We start from the raw sequence: 19,146 nt of genomic DNA, 5'->3' as shown, positions 1-19,146 counted from the left end.
TACGGATACTAAGTCTTTATTTAGAGATAATAAATAATACTGTTTTGGAATACTTTTGAGATACTATATCATTATTTCAGATGCTAATTTATTATTTTAACATACTATTTCATTTTGAGATACTGCTTAATTACTTTTGGATACTAAGTCATTATTTTAAAATATTTAGTATTTTGAGATACTATTTAATAACATTATTTTTTAAATACTAACACAAATCTATCTCGAGTCCAATTTTAAATATATTATTATATTTTTTTTCTCATACTGAGGGAAATGGGCTTCTTGTTGCCATGGTTTCCAGTCTGACGTACAGTTTGCACAAAATACTTATTTCAAAAAACTATTTAATAATTTTATCATTATTTTAAAATACTATTTAATAATTTTATCATCATTAATATATTATTATATATTTTTCTCATACTGTCGGAGGGAAATGGGCTTCTTGTTGCCATGGTTTCCAACTTTATTTAGGGATCATTATTTTAAAATACTATTTAATAATTTTATCATTATTTTAAAATACTATTTAATATTTTATCATCATTAATATATTATTGTATTTTTTTCTCATAATAAATGGGCTTCTTGTTATTTCCAACTTTATTTAGGGATCATTATTTTAAAATACTATTTAATAATTTTATCATTATTTTTTTACTAACACAAATCTATCTCGACTCCAATTTTTAAATGTATTATTATAACATTTTTTCTCATACTGAGGGAAATGGGCTTCTTGTTGCCATGGTTTCCAGTCTGACGTACAGTTTACACAAAATACTTATTATTTTAAAATACTATTTAATAATTTTATCATTATTTTAAAATACTATTTAATAATTTTATCATCATTAATATATTATTATATATTTTTTCTCATACTGTCGGAGGGAAATGGGCTTCTTGTTGCCATGGTTTCCAACTTTATTTAGGGATCATTATTTTAAAATACTATTTAATAATTTTATCATTATTTTAAAATACTATTTAATAACTATCATTATTTTTAAAATACTATTTAATAATTTTATCATCATTAATATATTATTATATATTTTTTCTCATACTGTCGGAGGGAAATGGGCTTCTTGTTGCCATGGTTTCCAACTTTATTTAGGGATCATTATTTTAAAATACTATTTAATAATTTTATCATTATTTTTTAAATACTAACAAATCTATCTCGACTCCAATTTTTAAATGTATTATTATAACATTTTTTCTCATACTGAGGGAAATGGGCTTCTTGTTGCCATGGTTTCCAGTCTGACGTACAGTTTACACAAAATACTTATTATTTTGAGATACTATTTAATAACTTTATCATTATTTTTTAAATAATATTTAATAACTTTATCATTATTTTTTAAATACTAACACAAATCTATCTCGAGTCCAATTTTTAAATGTATTATTATATATTTTCTCATACTGAGGGGAATGGGCTTGTTGTTGCCATGGTTTCCAGTCTGACGTACTGCAGTCATCGCGCCCCGCCCCCTTTGTGACGTCAGCGCGTCGGAGCAGAACGGGAGAGCCGGAAGAGAGCAGATCCTCAGAACCGAGCTCCTGATCTCCATCTGCGGACTACAGCCTCCAGAGGACCGGTCCATCTCACAGCAGCTCCCTGTTCCTGTGAGTACACACACACACATCAGTATATATAGATATAAATATATGTTTATATGTGTTTATGTGTGTTTATGAGCTGAGTCAGGTCATCATTCCTGAGGCTAGCTAGCTTTAGCATGCTAGCTAACTGGGAGAGACAGGAAGTAACACACACACACACACACACATATACACACACTCTCTTTCTCTCTCTCACACACACACACACACACACACACACACACACACACACACACACACACACAGACCTACACACATATACACACACACACACACACACACACACACACACACACACACACACACACACACACAGACACACACACACATATACACACTCACACACACACACACACTGACACACAGACACACACACAGACAGACACACAACACTTTAACACACACACACAGACACACACACAGACACACACACAGACACACAACACACACACACAGACACACACACACATATCACACACACAGACACACACACACACACAGACACACACACACACACACACAGACACACAACACTTTATCACACTCACACACACACACAGACACACAACACTTTACACACACACACACACACACACACACACACACACAGACACACACACACACACACACACACACACACACACACACAGCTAACTACTGATTGAAGCTAACTAGCTAGCCGTTAAGCTAAGCTACATTGGCTAACTAGTGTCCACCAGACTCCCAGGACGGCTGTCATGTGACCCCCGTCAGGTGTCACACTCTGAAGGGTGGAGCTGCTTCCTGGTCCGGAGACGTCTCCGCCCTCCTCCCTCCTCCCGAGGTGGACGGAGCCACGTCTCCTGCAGCCTGTTGATTGGACACAGATGCTTGTTGCCCACATTGTGCTGAGTCAGTGGTCTGGGTTGTTGTTCCTCGTTGGATGCACAGCCGACCCTCCGCTCATCACGGAGCTCTGCAGCGTCTCGGTTCAGATGCAGGATTGTGGGATCCGACAGGAAAGCAGCTGGTGGAGCATCTTGAGAAGTTTCTCTATACATACATTCATTATGTTGAGTTAACCGCACCTGAAACAATCCCACCCGTCCATAACGTCCTAACGTTAGAAGAAACGGAAACAATCAGTCCATTCATTTCACATTTAACAGGAAATAACACTGGTCTGTGGTTAAACGGTGTTCAGGTGATTCTTCCAATAAGATCAATGGTCCAAGTGTTTCCAGAATGTTCTCCTCTATGTAACTATTTAAATAGTTCAATAAGTGTGCCAGACATTTTCAAGCAAAGATACCAAACATTCCTTACTTCCAGCTTCTTAAATGTGAGGATTTGCTGCCTTTTCTCTGTTTAATGTCATTGTAAATGGAATATCTTTGCATATTTGGGGGTTTTGGACTGTTAAGACGTCGCCTTGGACTCTGGGAAATTGTGATGGAACTTTTTGTGCTATTATCTGACATTTTGGAAAAATTGGCAATGATAGTTGCAACCCTTAATATAAGAACTAACATTTTTTGCAAGCATGTATTTTTAAGTTTTGCTGAAGCTAAACTGTGAGTCAGTTTCTCCTGAGTCCTAACGTTGGAGCATTTGGATCCATAGAAGGGTGGTCGTTTTGTGATTCATCACTTATCAAAAAATTGTATTTGTGTACATTTGACCTCTACATGCAAGTATTATGTAAAGATAATATTTGAAAAAATTGCAATAAAATAGTCCAAACATAAGGTCCACTGACTGAGCTATTCCCCGGAGCTTCCTACCGTATCCAATGAAACCTGAACTTATCCTTAAAGACAGAAGCTTTGAATCTGATCTTTCTGTTCATTTAAAGTATGTTCTTTACTCTAATAAGGTGTTTTTTGTTTTTCAGTGTGTTGTTCTAAAGATGTGGAAGGCAGCAGCAGGACAGTCAGTCAATGTGGCTGTAAATGAAGACGGGGACGACTGGGAGACTGACCCCGACTTTGAGGTACCGATGCACTCTTCTTCCCCACAATAAAAGTTCTGCTCCACCCTTCGCTCTCCTCAACATCCTTTTTTTCTTGGATTTCTAGAATGACGTATCAGAGAGGGAGCAGCGCTGGGGGGCCAAGACGGTGGAGGGCTCCGGGCATCAGGAGCACATAGAGTGAGGAAAACAATCACTTTTTCTTTGGTATTAAATGTCAAATGATGTGAAAGATGTGTCTCCTAACGCTCTCCTTCCTGGGCGTAGCATCCACCGGCTGCGTGAGACGGTGTCCACGGAGCACACCAGCCTGAAGAAGAAGGAGCAGGACACCATGCCCAAGGCCTCGCATGGATATGGAGGCAAATTTGGAGTTCAGCAGGACCGCATGGACAAGGTAAGAATCGTCTCACAGATGAACTGTTAAGTGAAGCTGAAACACTTTATATTTGCCTTCATGTACACGTTTTCAAAGAGCGGTGTCCCAGGTTTACTGCTGCGCTGCCGATACAATGGTGATAGTGCAAAATGTATTTTAAAGTAGACCAAACAACCTCACTCAGAGATGGATCATCAGCAGATGCATGTCAGGCTGCTACTAAACAGCAAAAAGATTGTTTGTCAAAAATGAACTTTCAAACTTAATGATGACATGTTTTGGATAGAGCATTAGATTGTTGATGCAAATTGATAACAATAAACTTCATTTTAAGTCACTTACAGTAAAAGTCCAACACAGACAGACATGAGCAGAGAATACCAATGGTTCAACAAACCAAAACAAATAAATACAGACCAGCTTCACAAATAAAACATGATCAAAGACGGATAAGAGCAACAGGGTAGTATAGCAGCAAATATTTAGAAATAATGCTTTATGGTCTAAATGGAGCATCATTTACTAAATGAACATCATGCTGTATTGAAGAAGACTTGAAACTAGAGATTGAGACCATAAACTCATGTTTACAATGTTTACTGAGGGAATAAATCAAGAGAGAAGTAGAGTCATTTTCTCATAGACTTCTATACAACCAGAGGAGTCGCCCCCTGGTGGACAGTAGAGAGAATGCAGCTTTAAGACATCCTTAAGAAATCATGTCATCTTGTCTCTCAGGGTATAGTCGTCATCATCAGATCAGTGTAAGGATATGTAACAGACATGCGGTCCAACACGCACCTCTGGTGTCAGTTACACTGGGCTCATTGTTGACTGTAACTCCATCTCTGGATCAATAAAGTGTGTCGCGGTTCATCACCACAGTAGATTCTCACACGAATGTTCCTTCTTTTCTCTTTATTCTGAATATCTTATACATCTGAAATGAGTGTGAGGTGAAAATAGCTTGATGGATGAAATCTTTCTTCTTGCTCCAGTTTTCTTTCTGTAGTTGTGGCCTTTTCCTGCAGCTGAAGCTAAATGGAAACCAGCTCGTACTAATAATAATAATAATAATTACTACTATAATATCTACCGTTTTGTAGCTTTTCATATTTTTTCAAAGAGGACTCTTAATGAAAATCTTGAGAAGCCACACATCTGAATGACCTTCCTCTGACACTGAATCAGTCTGTGTTTGTGTGAACGGGCCGAGTCAGTCGAGGCCGTTTCACACTCGCTAATCCTTCCTGGCGATCTGCTCCGTCTGTCCACACCTCTCTCTCTCTCTCTCTCTCTCTCTCTCTCTCTCTCTCTCTCTCTCTCCTGGCTGTGTGGTCACTGCAGCATGAATGTGATGACCTAGCGTTGTTTACACCACACTGTGTGCATCAGTGTTGAGTCAGATGTCACCACATCAAACCGCTGGCTGTGTTACCAGCAGCGCTGCTCTTTTTCATGACTCCCCCTCCTCTAATGTTCCCTTATTGCCCTCTTCATGTCTTTGTTTTGTGTGTTTCTTCACAGTCGGCTGTGGGTCACGACTACCAGAGCAAGTTGTCCAAGCACTGCTCCCAGACGGACACATCCAAGGGCTTTGGAGGGAAGTTTGGAGTGCAGGCTGACCGCGTTGACCAGGTATTTCCTGTGGTTCACAACATCTGCTTGATTTCAAACATAATTTTTGTTGATTTGTAAAATGTTAAGCTTCCTATTAAAGGAAAACTTTTGTATATTTCGACCTATTTTCATATGTTTTTTTAATATAATAATTTTTGAAATGGGTCCAGTATTCAGCGCGAAAGCTGCAGCTAGTAATAATAACAATAGCAATAATAATAACGGTAATAATCTTTCGTCCACAAATGTTGAAAATTGCCTTCTGCTTCACAGGCTGGTTAGAACACATCATAGTAAACCACAAATCATACAATAAATAGCACAACCTGCACTTTATAGACACCATGAACAGTTTATGTCGGGATGTAATGTCATCTCTCATCAATGTACAAACAATAAACGTGCTTGTTGTTGCCACTGACAGGCTCAGATTCTTAGTATAAGTGTCCGACAACATTATGGAAGAAACCTACGAAGAAATGAAACCTTTCACTTCATCCAGTGTGTTTGTGTCTAACCCTGTCCTGCTCAAGCAGAAGTCCTGTTCTGAAATCTTTCCCTGCGTCCACATTGTCAAAATCAGCTCCACATTCAGCCATGACATGTAAAACCTTTTAGATAACACGAAGCTACATTTTCTGTCCTCCACTGACCCTCCTCTCTCCAACTCTGCAACAAGTCACATGACAATCTGAGCCTGTCAGTGATGAAAACAAACACTTTTATTCACCGTACTCTGATGGTGAGAAGTTTCTCAGAGAGATTACATTACAGCCTGTTTAGCAGCTTCTGTCTGCAGCGTTCTCCTTCAATACTGGACCGATTTAAAACACTCTTGTAGCTCACATTTGGATTTTTAATCTGGAGCATTTGCACAGTTATGCACCACAGTGTTGAAAGTATAACGAGTTCTACAATGGATCAAATGTAAAATCTGCCATCGTTGTGTTTTTCAAACTCACCGTGTGAGTAGAGTTGCAGTAAAACAATCCCGTGAAGGAGCATGTGAGGTGAGCATATTAATTGTGTTGCTTCCTCTTCTCTCCTTTCAGTCAGCTGTTGGCTTCGAGTACGCCGGGAAGACAGAGAAACACGCTTCTCAGAAAGGTGATGTCTCGACTCGATGTCTGCTCCAGCCTCAGATCACCGGTTTTATTTTGACAGACTTCTCAGAGTGAATCCTATTAATGCAGCTGTTCTTATTCATTGGACATATCAGTCATTTTGATCATTGGATATTTTATATGGTTGGTTAAACAGAGTGGAATTATAGGCCTCTTTGGGGAGGATGTAAATGGACAAAGCTTATCAAATAAAGAAATGAGTACATTCAGATGAAAGCTCAAATGTAGCACTTTGACCTTATAACCATTAGCCATGTTTGAATTAAATTATAAAGCTGATATTTCTAGCAATCTTTTGAAATGTGGCAATGAGGCATGTTTCCATCACCTGGTTTGGAGCGAACAAACTCATGGCTGTAATCTGCCAGTGAACAGAGTAGAAGAAGAAGAAGTAGAGGTTGAGAACCGAGATCCTCCAGCCGTGTTCAACCCTTCTACCAGAGGAAAAAGCAGAGAGAGGTCTCCAGGAATTTGTTTCAATTGGGCAGTAAAAGCTTTTTCTTTCACAGCTGAGGAAATTGCTCTGGCTTCTTAGCTTCTCGTATTTTGAGGCTTCATTCTCACGACCCCTCACTGTCATCACCTTTGTGTTGCGTTTCATCCGCTGCACTCCACTTGTGTGCAGAACATTTGCCCAATTCCAATGGTTCCTCAGAAGAGTCACTACTAAGTTCAACAGCAGTGCAGACATCCTTCTGTTTGCACGACTACCAGGACAACACATAGTCTACATGTATCTCCGTAAAGGAAGTGGATGTGTGTTTTTATGTGATAAAGACAGCAGAGAACGTGTTTTAGCTCTGAACTATTCCCAGTAAATATTTAGAGGAATTTGGAATTGGGCTGCTTCGTTGATCACTGCTTCCATGCTGCTTCACCCTGACCTTTGACCCTTGCCCCCACCCCCTCCCCCTGCTTTGCTGTGTAGACTACACCACTGGGTTTGGGGGCGATACGGCGTGCAGGCAGACCGCGTGGACCAGAGCGCCATGGGCTTCGATTACCAGGGCAAAACCGAGAAACACGATTCCCAGAAAGGTTTGTCTGGATTTCCTGGAGAGATGTGGAGAAAATCTTTGCTAATGGACACACACACACACACACACACACACACACACACACACACACACACACACACACACACACACACACACACACACACACACACACATAACTTGGCCTGTCTCAACGAGTGCAGGTCTTGACAAATCGTGTTCTTTTGCATTTCTCTTCCTCTTCCTTCATTCCTCGGCCTTTGCTTGCTCAAATAATGTTGCAAACAATGGCTTTGTTTTCATTTTTAGCTCTCAGTTGCATCTGTGATGTGATGTTTGATTTCCTCCAGTGTCACATGCTACATTCTTATTATGATGTTTATGAGATATGGTGAGCGTGAACCTGCCTCAGACTCTCTCTGGACGTAGGTGGTCTCCTTTAATGCGTTCCTCCCTCCGTGGGTCAGACTTCAGGGGATCGACTCAGACTTGGCAGCGTCCTCTGGTCTGCTGCTGGTCTGTGGTTTGGGCAGGACCCAGCTGGTTTTCATTCTTTTGAAACGTGCCCTTTGTTGCCCCTATTGGTTTTCTTCCAGTCCTCTCTCTCTTCTTAAAATGGCAGATAAACAAATCTGAAATCTGCTTTGTTGGGATCAGAATGGGCTCTTAGTTGTTCTGTTGCATGTGGAGAGACTTTGGGTTCACTCTGCTGTCATAACTGGATGTTTCTCCTCTCCGTCAGACTACACAAAGGGCTTCGGAGGAAAGTTCGGTGTCGAGACCGACAAGGTGGACAAGAGCGCTGTGGGCTTTGAGTACCAGGGCAAAACGGAGAAACACGATTCACAGAAAGGTTGGTATCATCACCAGAACATGACAAGTACTGCTTAATATGAAAAACACATCATATCAGTAGAATTCTTGTGATTTAATTTACTTATTACAAATGAAGTACTTCAAACGTGACTCCTGATTTTGGTGCAGTGACCTGATCATTCACTGAATGTCAAATGAAGATGAGCTGCTGAGATTTGGTCAAACTAGAGTAACACCGTCTCCAGAGTCTGTATCCTAAATACTTGGGGCTAGTGATATGATATGACACATCATAGTAGTACTGAAAGAGAAGGTTCTGTAATATTGGTAAAAAAGTACATTGTACATAACTAGCTTTTAAGGACAAAGTTAATAATGTTTATAATGGAAACCAGAAATATTTAATCTTATCATGAAATATAAATATTATTATATTATTGCATATAATCAAGGAAATATATTCTGAAATTAAACATTTGCTGTAATACGGTTGGGGGCCATGGCCATAAAGTACTGCTCATATATTTATATTATTTTTATATTTATAATTATTTCTCACACAATGTAGCCCATAACTCAAAAATAATGGATCTAAAATCACTTTTCTTCTTATTTAACCAGCGATTAAATAAGAAAAGTCTGATGGACAAAAAGCATATCAACCAACAGACTACAAGGTGTCAGCCCCAAATAATATTCCCATATAAAGCCAATTTGTATTGATCTTATAGGCTGTTTCTTTGGATAAACTCTTTCAGTGATGAAACCATCAAACTGTTGTTGGTTTCTAAAGTCGTCTGCACCTTTTAGTTTGTTCTCCTCGGAGGGTTCACACCCTCGTCTCCGTCCCGACTCGTCTGGACTCTGTTGCAACACAGCGGAGCAGCTTCACCTGTCGCTTCTTGTCTCGACACACCTGTGCAGTTTAGTAATACGGGGCGTAGATAACCTCAAGAATCCCCCACAATGCACTGGGCTGTGTTTGCCTCCAGGGTTTGCATATGTGGTGCGGGTAGAGATAAGTAGGTCACATGCTCTGATAACGGGGACAGTCGTCTCAATGCACCAGAGTTCAAACAGCCTGTAAAAGGCTTTAATGCTGCATGCATACATTTTTAATACTTAAATAATGGATGTTTGTTTGAATCCTAATAAGCCTCATCTACCGTACACCATTAAGACATGTGATACCGTCTGTAAGTTTACACATTTTTCATGTGTTTTCACAAATGTTAAACCTTGAGCTGAACAATCTGTGCTCCTCAGACGTTAGAGAACAATCTCCCACAAAGACCAGGCAAAGCAAAGAAAGTTCATTTATAATGCATATTATTATTATTATTATTATATTCAGCAACAAGGCAATTCAAAGCACTTTACATAAAACATCGAAAAGACAAAGTGCAAAACAAACACATTATGAAAGGATATTTAAGTACAATTTAAGTTCAAATTGTAACGGACAGATATAAAATACATGAACAATGGAGACACTGATAAAAGGCAGCGTCCAACAGAAAAGACTTCAGACTTGATTTTAAAGAAGTGAGAGTTTCAGCCGACCTGCAGTTTAAATTCAAAGATGAAGCCCTGCGTTATGAAGACATGAACTTTGGTGCCTAAACATTTTCTTCAAATTAGACTGAATTCTGCTACGGCCATTTTTTAAATACACAAAGTACATGCTTGTACTAGAGTATTTCCATGTCATGGTACTTTATACTTCTGCTTCACTACATTTATTTGACACTTTAAGTTAAAGGTTACTTTTGACATATTTATTAAAACATATAATGTGCTGCTGATATGATGTAGTACTACACTGCTAAACTACCTGATAGTATACAAAGTATTATGGCTTGTATTAAAGTTTTATTTGTTCGTGATAAAAGCAGAATTATATAATATTATACATTATAATATATATTATTGGAAGGAGACATTCTGCATAATGAGTTCTTTCCCTTTTGATACTTTAAGTACATTATTCTGATAGGACATCTTTACTTTTACTTAAGTATTTATATAAATTCACATTTTTTGGCAGTGTTTTTCTTTCTATTTTTACTTCAGTAAATGTTGTGGTACTTCCTCCACCACTGAGACTAGGATAGGACAATATGATGACATTCTGTGTACTGTGAGTACTAGTAGAGGTTTCGTTAAACCACTAGTACTGTGGTAGCCAATTAATATATCTGATAATTAGATGATTACAGGAAGAACTGTTTTATCAGATATTTTCTTTGTTATTTTTATCTATAACCAGTTTATGAATAGAATCACCCAGAAAGTATTTATAATATAATATTGATACTGTGGTTTAATCTTTATTATTATACACTCATAATTCAGGTACTTCAACCAGACGGTGAGGTTTCATGTGTGTGTGTTAAAGTCTGCTTGTCTGTGTGTTGTGTGTTGTGTGTTTGTGCAGACTACGTGAAGGGCTTTGGGGGGAAGTTTGGAGTGCAGACGGACCGACAGGATAAATCGGCTCTGGGATGGGACCATCAGGAGAAACTGCAGCTTCACGAGTCCCAGAAAGGTAACGCTGCTCATTGGGTTTCTAAGAGTTTAAGGAGACATGCATGAATAGGGATCTTATTATAAATCAGTGGTTTTGTTTATGGGATGTTCATACACAAATACATATTGGATCCTGAGTGTTAATGTTTAACGCAAATTCTTTAAACATTAACACTCGGAGACAAAGCACCCGGCTAAACCCTTTTTTTCCAGTAGCACTCCTATTTTGAAATTTTGTTTGAGTAAGAGAAGGTTCTGTAACTTGGTGCAGCTTTGGAGAAAATGAAAGTTATTTAATAGTCAATGTTTCATTTCATTCCATGAAAGAAAAGTTTCAAAAAATGTTTGTGTATGTTGTTAATGATCGTTCTTAGAAAGAAAGAAATCGGAATCAGCAGGTCAGACAGAAATATGGGCATTTTTAAATAGTGTTTTCTGCTCAGTACGTCTTTATATTTCCTTTGTTGACAATCTTCCAACAGCTGATTTCTACATATGAAGAAGAGTGTGCTAGCCTCACATGTTTCTCTTGTTTAAATTTGTTGCACATCAAACTCTCCATTTGACTCTTGATAAACTTTGAACAATAAGAATATCCACCAAACCTCAACCTTAACAAGAAGTCTGCTGTGAGTTCACTGTGAACCCTCCCTTCCTCTCCAGCTCTGATGTGGTCTCGTTGTGGCTTTGGATGTGGTCTTTCAAAGGTTGACAACTTCCTCAATCTAAAAAAAAAAAGCTCAGATAGAGGAAGTGAAACCGCAGCTCAGATTTCTAACTGCATGTCAGGCTGTGATTCAGAGTCAGTGAAATAAAGCTCAGTTGCTGGCTAACGAATATCACAAGCATCCTATAAGTTCATTATTCTCTTTTAAAATTAGAAGTTTAGACATTTAGTGCAGCCTGCATTGATCTGCAAACTTCAGAAACTCAAAATCAGTCAGTCAGTGAAGCTATTGACCAACGGTTTCACAAACTCCTCTCTCTACATTTGTTCGAGTGCATCTTGCAGCAATAGAGGCAATGTCCTTTTACAGAAGGTATAAGATGAGAAAAACTGAAATTGAGATGAGTTTTCGATCCGTGGCAGATATGAACCAATGAACCAAAGTCTCTCTTCCCCTCCGTCTGTCCGTCCATCCAACAAAACAATTCTATTGGTTTTAAAAACACAAGTAAAAGCTGCGCTGCCTTTTAAATGTTGTATTTTTATTGTTTTTATTTATTTTCATAAGTCCAGCCCTCTACTTGAATGAAAGTTTGTGCCTGACCATTGAATATTATATTCCATTTTTTGCTAAAAGATCCCCGAAATGCTTCACACCGGCCCTTTAAGCTAAACGGCTTCATTTCTCACCTTTGCAAACAGTCGGACTCCTGTGTGATTGAAAGTCAAACCGTTCTGTGGCACACAGTCAAATCATAGTGTCGTCCAGCAGCACTGTATGATGATGAGTTTATCTTTAAAAGGACAAAAAGTGGGGTAGAGAATCTCTAACTTTTCTCCCTCTGACTGAATAATCAGGATGCTCCACTTGCTCAGACGCCTATGACCTAATGTGACGAGTATTTACTGCATATAGACTCTCGCCCCACTTAGGAAGTTTACTGCTCTAAAAATATACGTACGACTTCATCGTGTCAGCTGACCGTGTTCTGAAAGACAAACGTTCTTCTCTCCTGAGAGGAGGCAGTAAAGAAAGGAGCCAAGTAATAGAAACCAGGTAAGATAAGATAAGATAATTATTTATTTATTTGCAGGATTACAGCAGCAGAGAGGATAGTGCAAACTAGAGACATAGTAAAAAACAAGATACAAATAAGTAATAACACAGTAAAGAATAATAAATAAATTAAAAATCCACAATAACTAAAATATTATATATACAGACAGAATAATTGTAGAATTGCATAGCAGAGAACTCTGTGAATAGACCTGGTTTTACACTATGATCATATTTAGACCGTTGCAATGATTTCAGTAACAGGACAATGTCATCAACATTTGGTTTTCCTTCATGTTTCCTCTTTGAAAACTGTATTTCTGTATTTCTGAGTCCTGAAAGCTCTGCCCGTCGTGTCATTGTCTCTATATGTTTGTCTATTTATATGTGTGTGTATATATATATCTATATATATATATGTGTGTGTGTGTTGTTGTGTTGCAGACTATAAGCGTGGGTTTGGAGGGCAGTATGGGGTAGAGAAGGAGAAGCAGGACCAGTGTGCTCTGGGCTATGAGCACAAGGAGAGCCTGGCTAAACACGAGTCCCAGAAAGGCACAGATAAACTCCCCCTCCTCACCCGAACACCCACCTCCCATTTCAGATACCCCTCCCTATTATCACCCATCCTTTTCTCCCAGGAACCCCCCTCCCTCCTAGCTTGTTCCTCCTCCTTTGGCACCGTCCTCTCATCCTCAGTAACGGCTGTTTTCTTTGATATGACGGACACGCCTGATAACCCCCCACTGTTTAACCCCCCCTCCTCTGCAGCACCAACCGACACAGATGAACTACGTAGACTAGCTCATTGTAGGGTCAGGTCAAAAACAAACATATGTTCTCTCATCCATGGAGTCTTGTTTTTAGTCTGTGATGCACAAAACCTTATAAAATGTATTATTTACAAACTAATATTCTTTATTCCAGAGATAATACCTCAGATAAACAACATTATTGTCAGCAGGTTTTCTTTGCACCATTTGTTTAGTAGAAGATAAAATGGAAACTAAAAGGTTCAAAGTTCATCCTTGTTCTTTCAAACACTCCACAAAGTCTCTTAAGTATCTATTGTGGTGTTTATGATGATGTCATCGACATTCGTATTCTTGTGGTGGCTGCGTAGGATTGTTTCAGACCAGTGTGATACAAACATCACCAATAAATCAAAAGCGTTTTAAAATCCACAACATGTTTTTATCTAATGAAATATTCTGCTTCAGTCCACATTTGTTGCCGTTTAGCTTTTCAAAAACAACATTTTCTATACGGTTGAAAAACAGTTTCCTGGCAGCACTGACTAGTTCTATTCATTAAGATAGTTGATCTCATGTTTTCAATTTTGAGTTCAAGGATTTTTCTTTGGATGATAACGTCATTAAATATAACAAGAAAGTGACTGTAATGAATGTAAATGTTACACATAGTCCCACATTTATGGATCCGTTGTTATCCTCGACTATCACCCCTCCTCTTCCCTGAACACCTTCCTGCTGTTTGAGCACGACCTCGTTGTTTGTTTGTTTGTTTGCTTCTGCGTTTGTTTTGAGCATGACGTTTCCTCCAGACCTGCTGCTGTGACCTCACAGAGACACGGCTGATCTTCAGAGCAGAGTTTGAGCCAAGATGGCAGCTTGACCCCCCCAAACTCTCTGGCTTATGTTAAGACTCTCCTGTCGCTGTCTGCATCAGTTTTTATTTTTATACTTTTCTCCTCCCGACAGGTTTGCATGAGCTCATCAACCCGTCCTTTGATTCCAGAAGTTCTTCTGTTCATCAGCTCCTGTGAAACCAACCGCAGTCGGCTTCATCTGAACTTCTGCAGACCAGAGACTCTTCTAATCAAAGTCTCTCATAGTGAAGAGGCTAGACAGTTCTGGTCTGCTGTGATGATGCTGACTGTGGTTGGTCCACTAATGCCAAACAGAAACTGACCCTTTTTATCTCCTATTTGTCACCAGATTATTCTAAAGGATTTGGAGGGAAATTTGGAGTCCAGAATGACCGGATGGATAAGGTGAGGAGTGTTTGTGTGTGTGTTTAATGTCTGACATAAGAGCGTTCTGTCTGACTTTACCTCCCGTTGACAGAGTGCCGGGACGTTTGAGGACGTGGAGAAGGTGACCTCGTCTTACCAGAAAACCAAACCCACGGAGGCCGGTAAGCATTCATCATTACAGTACATTACATTACATTACATTACAGTCATTTAGCAGACGCCTTTATCCAAAGCGACTTACAATCAGTAGCTCAAAGCTTATATTACACATCATTACATATCATTCACACACTGATGACAGGCTACCATCAAGGTACCACCATCAGACTCTAACTAACATTCATGCAACATCCAGTCCACACCGATGGACCATCAGCCATCAGCTGTGTTCCAGTCAGAACTCCTCGTCATCGTCACTTCATTCTCCACTTTTCCCCCCCCTTCAGCCGGCAGCAGCACGGGGAGCATCAAGGCTCGCTTCGAGAACATCGCCAAGCAGAAGGAGGAGGAGGACAAGAAGAGGGCCGAGGAGGAGCGAACCCGTCGGCAGGCCAAGGAGAAGCAGGAGCAAGAGGAGGCGCGCCGTAAGATCGAGGAGACGCCCAGGACTCCGTCTCCGGTCCCTGCTGCAAGTCCCAGTCCTGGTCCCAGTCCTGGTCCCAGTCCTGGTCCCAGTCCCACTCCCAGCCCGACTCCACCGGTGCAGCCAGCTGCTGCCGCCCCGGCTTACATACAGGTGAGTCGTGATGCAGGTATTCACACCAAGAATATGGTCCTTCATTTCTTTTTTATATGCAAAGAATGGATGAAAAGATGCTGCGGGTGGACTGTTTGAGGTCAGAGGATCTTTAAACGGGCAGAGTAGCGTTCAGACATGAACACAGTTATGGAAATGTGACGACAGGATTCAGTTTTGACAGTATTTCAGATTTAAACATTGCAAGTAAACTGCAAACATTATTTTATTATTACTGCAGCCTCCAATCATAAAGAATAAGTTTTCTTTCTGTTGATCACATTACATCACATATGTCCAGCTTAATAATGTTTCTTGATAATTTAATGTAAAAAGCAGCAATTGTGGCTTCAAATTTAGATTTCATTGTTTAGAAGATAACCTCCTCCTGGCATTAGTGAAGTAAAACACTGAAGCTAGTGTTTCATGTAGCAGCACTCTTTGCAGAAGGAAGGTGTCATCAAACAGATGAATGTTTGTGTCCGATAGAAGACGGAGGAGGTGACCTACGACACTGCTGAGGAGAACGGAGAGCAGCTGTACGAGGCGGAGCCTCAGAGCCAGGAGGACCTGTACCAGACCCCCGACGAGACAGCAGGTGACGCTGCTTTCAAGCTAATGTTTCGCATTTATACTGGATACATAATTTATTAGGATTAATCAGTCAGCAAAAATCAGAGACTATGTTTAGAGAATCATATTTGTCAACCTTTAACAGAAAAGCACAAGTGACAGACTTGAGACTAGAGTACATCTTCTTCTTTCAAAGGTGGATCATTGTCATTGTCTGTTTTTATTATATATATATTTGAATGTTATTTAAATTAACTGCCACATGACCAGTTAGTTATCATCCTCATCCTAAAGGCATTGGCCTTCAGTACAGGCATGAGTCATCCAGGTAGTGGTGTACGAGGTCGATATGAAGAGTCTCCAATGACATCAGAGGCCAGAAAAGCTCAAGACAGACTCCATAAGGATCACATCTAATTACTGATATTTTCTCTGCAAAACGTTTGCGATATGTGCCTACATGTGTAACATCAGTACCCAACATGGCTGCGACAACAACCGACATGTTCAGAAGTCACATGACAGCAGAGCGTCTTTACGTTTCTTAATAACGAACCATCTTCCTCTTTGCAAAAGGCGGCGAGGACGTCGGGCTGACAGCGGTGGCTCTGTACGACTACCAAGCAGGTGAGAGTGAAGGCTGAAAGGGATTCTGGGACATTGAGTAAAAGGGTTTAAAACTTTGGAAATATAATGCAGGAAGAGAGAACTGTATGATGTCTTCCACTTTTGAAGGATTCACAGAAATACTCTGACCAACTATATTCATTCATCCGTGCATTTGGCATAAATGAAAATACATTTCTAGCTTCGCAAACAGCATGAGAGCAGATATTAAACAGATTATTGACTCCTCGCAGCCAGCAGTGTTTAGTATGTGATGCCTGAACGTGTGAGGGTCCCAACACCTCAGTGGCTTTAAACGGAGGTTCATGTCTGTGCTGCGTTCAAACGCCTGCACACAGATCAGTGAGGTACTCAGATCAGTGAGGTATTCAGATCAGTGAGGTATTCAGATCAGTGAGGTACTCAGATCAGTGAGGTATTCAGATCAGTGAGGTATTCAGATCAGTGAGGTATTCAGATCAGTGAGGTATTCAGATCTCTAGGGCTGAAACCAAGGATTCATGAAGGAGAGTGCGACTTGGTTTTTCCAAAACAGAAGAAAATGGGCTATTAATCACAGAAAACCATTGAAGTTTGGTTATTTGTGCTTGATAAATAACTCAAATGGATATTTGATAATCCCAGTTGTTCTGGTTCTCCTTCGTCATCGTTCTTTTCCTTTTTCCAGCCGGAGAAGACGAGATCTCCTTCGACCCCGACGACATCATCACCAACATCGAGATGATCGACGAGGGCTGGTGGCGAGGCGTGTGCAGAGGCTCCTACGGCCTTTTCCCCGCCAACTACGTGGAGGTTCGGCAATGATGACGCGTCGCCATGACGACCTGAGTCCCCGTCCTATTGGAGAACGAAAAAAAAAACAGAAAGAGGAAGGAGACGATTTCAAATATAATTTTTTTCCCCCCCCACTTCTGTCTGCTCTCTCTTCAGCTCATCTTAGTGCGAGACGTCCTCAGGTCTCCTTGCCACCTTTCCTTTGCTCCTTTTTCCTCATCCCTCCTCCACCCTTTCCTCTTTCAGATCACTGGTGATCTATCGTAGGAAGACTCACTATCTGGGCTTTGCAGTAGTTAAAGCTACAAAATGCACCTTTGACTTTTAACAAGTCACTTCCTGCTTCGCAGCCAGAAGTTGCATTTTGGAGTTTTTTGTCGTCCCCCCCCCTCAGATACTTTATTTGAATCAGCTTCAGGTGTCGTTTCTTCCCATGTTAGAGAGGATTTTTAGTCCCAACCAAAGACGGCAAAAGAGCTTGAAATGTCTGGATTGAGTGGTGGTCACGGGGCTCAGGATGCTCCCTGTTTAGTAGCTCGACCTTAACGTCAACAGGAGTTTAAAGTGGATTATAATGTATATCGGAGGCTGTATTCTGTCCCGTAACTCCAACCGTGGACCAAAAAGCTGCTTTGCTTCCTCGATCTGTCGCCATAAGTTTTACTGTGTTGCACAGGAGTCTAAATCCCCTCCAGATTAAAGCCGCAGCCGCCGTTAAAGCTTCATGTATTCGAAAAATGTTCTTATCAGCCGTAAGGTTGCTTATAAATGATCAAAAATAAGGTTTCCCCCTTTAGCTGATGTTTATTCACAGAAAAACGGGGCCATAATGTCAAAGACTAAACTTTAAATACTACAGCTCAGAGTATTACTTTAATCATCTTCATACTTTATACTGGTTAACTGTTGATATCGTGCTTGGAATCATGTACAGAGAGAGGGATCATGAGTTATGACGCTTTGAGAAATGATAGATTTGAAGACGATGTTTTCCGTCACTGTGGTTTTCTTTTGACGTTTGGATGAGACTTGTGTATTTGTGTCTTTCTGGGGTGAACGCTCGGGTTTTTTTGTGTCAGTTTGTGGACGACTGACGCACAGCTGACATCCCTCATCACAACAGTGTGTGTGAGAGTGTGTGTGTGTGTGAGAGAGTGTGTGTGTGTGATTCATCAGCAGTAAAGAGTAGACGTGTTGTTAAGGGAAGAGGCTTTAGCGAATCCTCCAAACACTAATGATTTCTAACAGACGGCATGCTCGACAAACTGCTCGTCTGTGTCGCAGTAGCGTAGCTTAAACAGCCGTGAGTGTGTGTGTGTGTGAGTGTGTGAGTGTGAGTGAGAGTGTGTGTGTGTGTGTGAGAGGGATGTCATTAAATTCATCTTTGGGGTTTTATAATAAATAAATAAATAAAAAGTGACCTTTTCAAATACATTATTTTTATCTGTACTTCTGTTTGCTTGAGTCATATTACCTGCTTTTTTTTTTTAGTTTCAATAAATAAACTATGAATTATTAGCTTGTTTGTGGTTCGTTATTTTAATCAGAATGAGAAAATTCATCATTTGTTTGACTAATCTTTGGATTGTATTAAACCGAGTATTGTATTATGATGATTCAAACATAGAACATACATTTTGAGTCATAACATTACATTTCTGTAG

At 40.0% G+C, this 19,146-nt stretch overlaps 1 protein-coding gene across 1 annotated transcript; it reads left to right on the top strand.

Annotated features, from left to right (window-relative positions):
• Positions 1-1,535: 1,535 nt before the first annotated feature.
• On the top strand, positions 1,536-18,965 carry LOC129108933 (src substrate cortactin-like). The gene is given in 17 exon segments (XM_054620853.1): positions 1,536-1,641; positions 3,512-3,610; positions 3,696-3,769; positions 3,857-3,986; positions 5,496-5,606; positions 6,641-6,695; positions 7,641-7,661; positions 7,664-7,750; positions 8,450-8,560; positions 10,961-11,071; positions 13,221-13,331; positions 14,735-14,790; positions 14,864-14,933; positions 15,219-15,508; positions 15,998-16,106; positions 16,658-16,708; positions 17,376-18,965. Coding segments are annotated over 16 exon segments (1,608 nt in total). The 5' UTR covers positions 1,536-1,641; positions 3,512-3,526; the 3' UTR covers positions 17,513-18,965.
• Positions 18,966-19,146: the final 181 nt, after the last annotated feature.

This window comes from Anoplopoma fimbria, chromosome 2, assembly GCF_027596085.1.
Source record: "Anoplopoma fimbria isolate UVic2021 breed Golden Eagle Sablefish chromosome 2, Afim_UVic_2022, whole genome shotgun sequence".
NCBI lineage: Eukaryota > Metazoa > Chordata > Actinopteri > Perciformes > Anoplopomatidae > Anoplopoma > Anoplopoma fimbria.
Note: the sequence above shows the minus strand (reverse complement) of the source record. Positions and strands in the feature narration are given on the sequence as shown.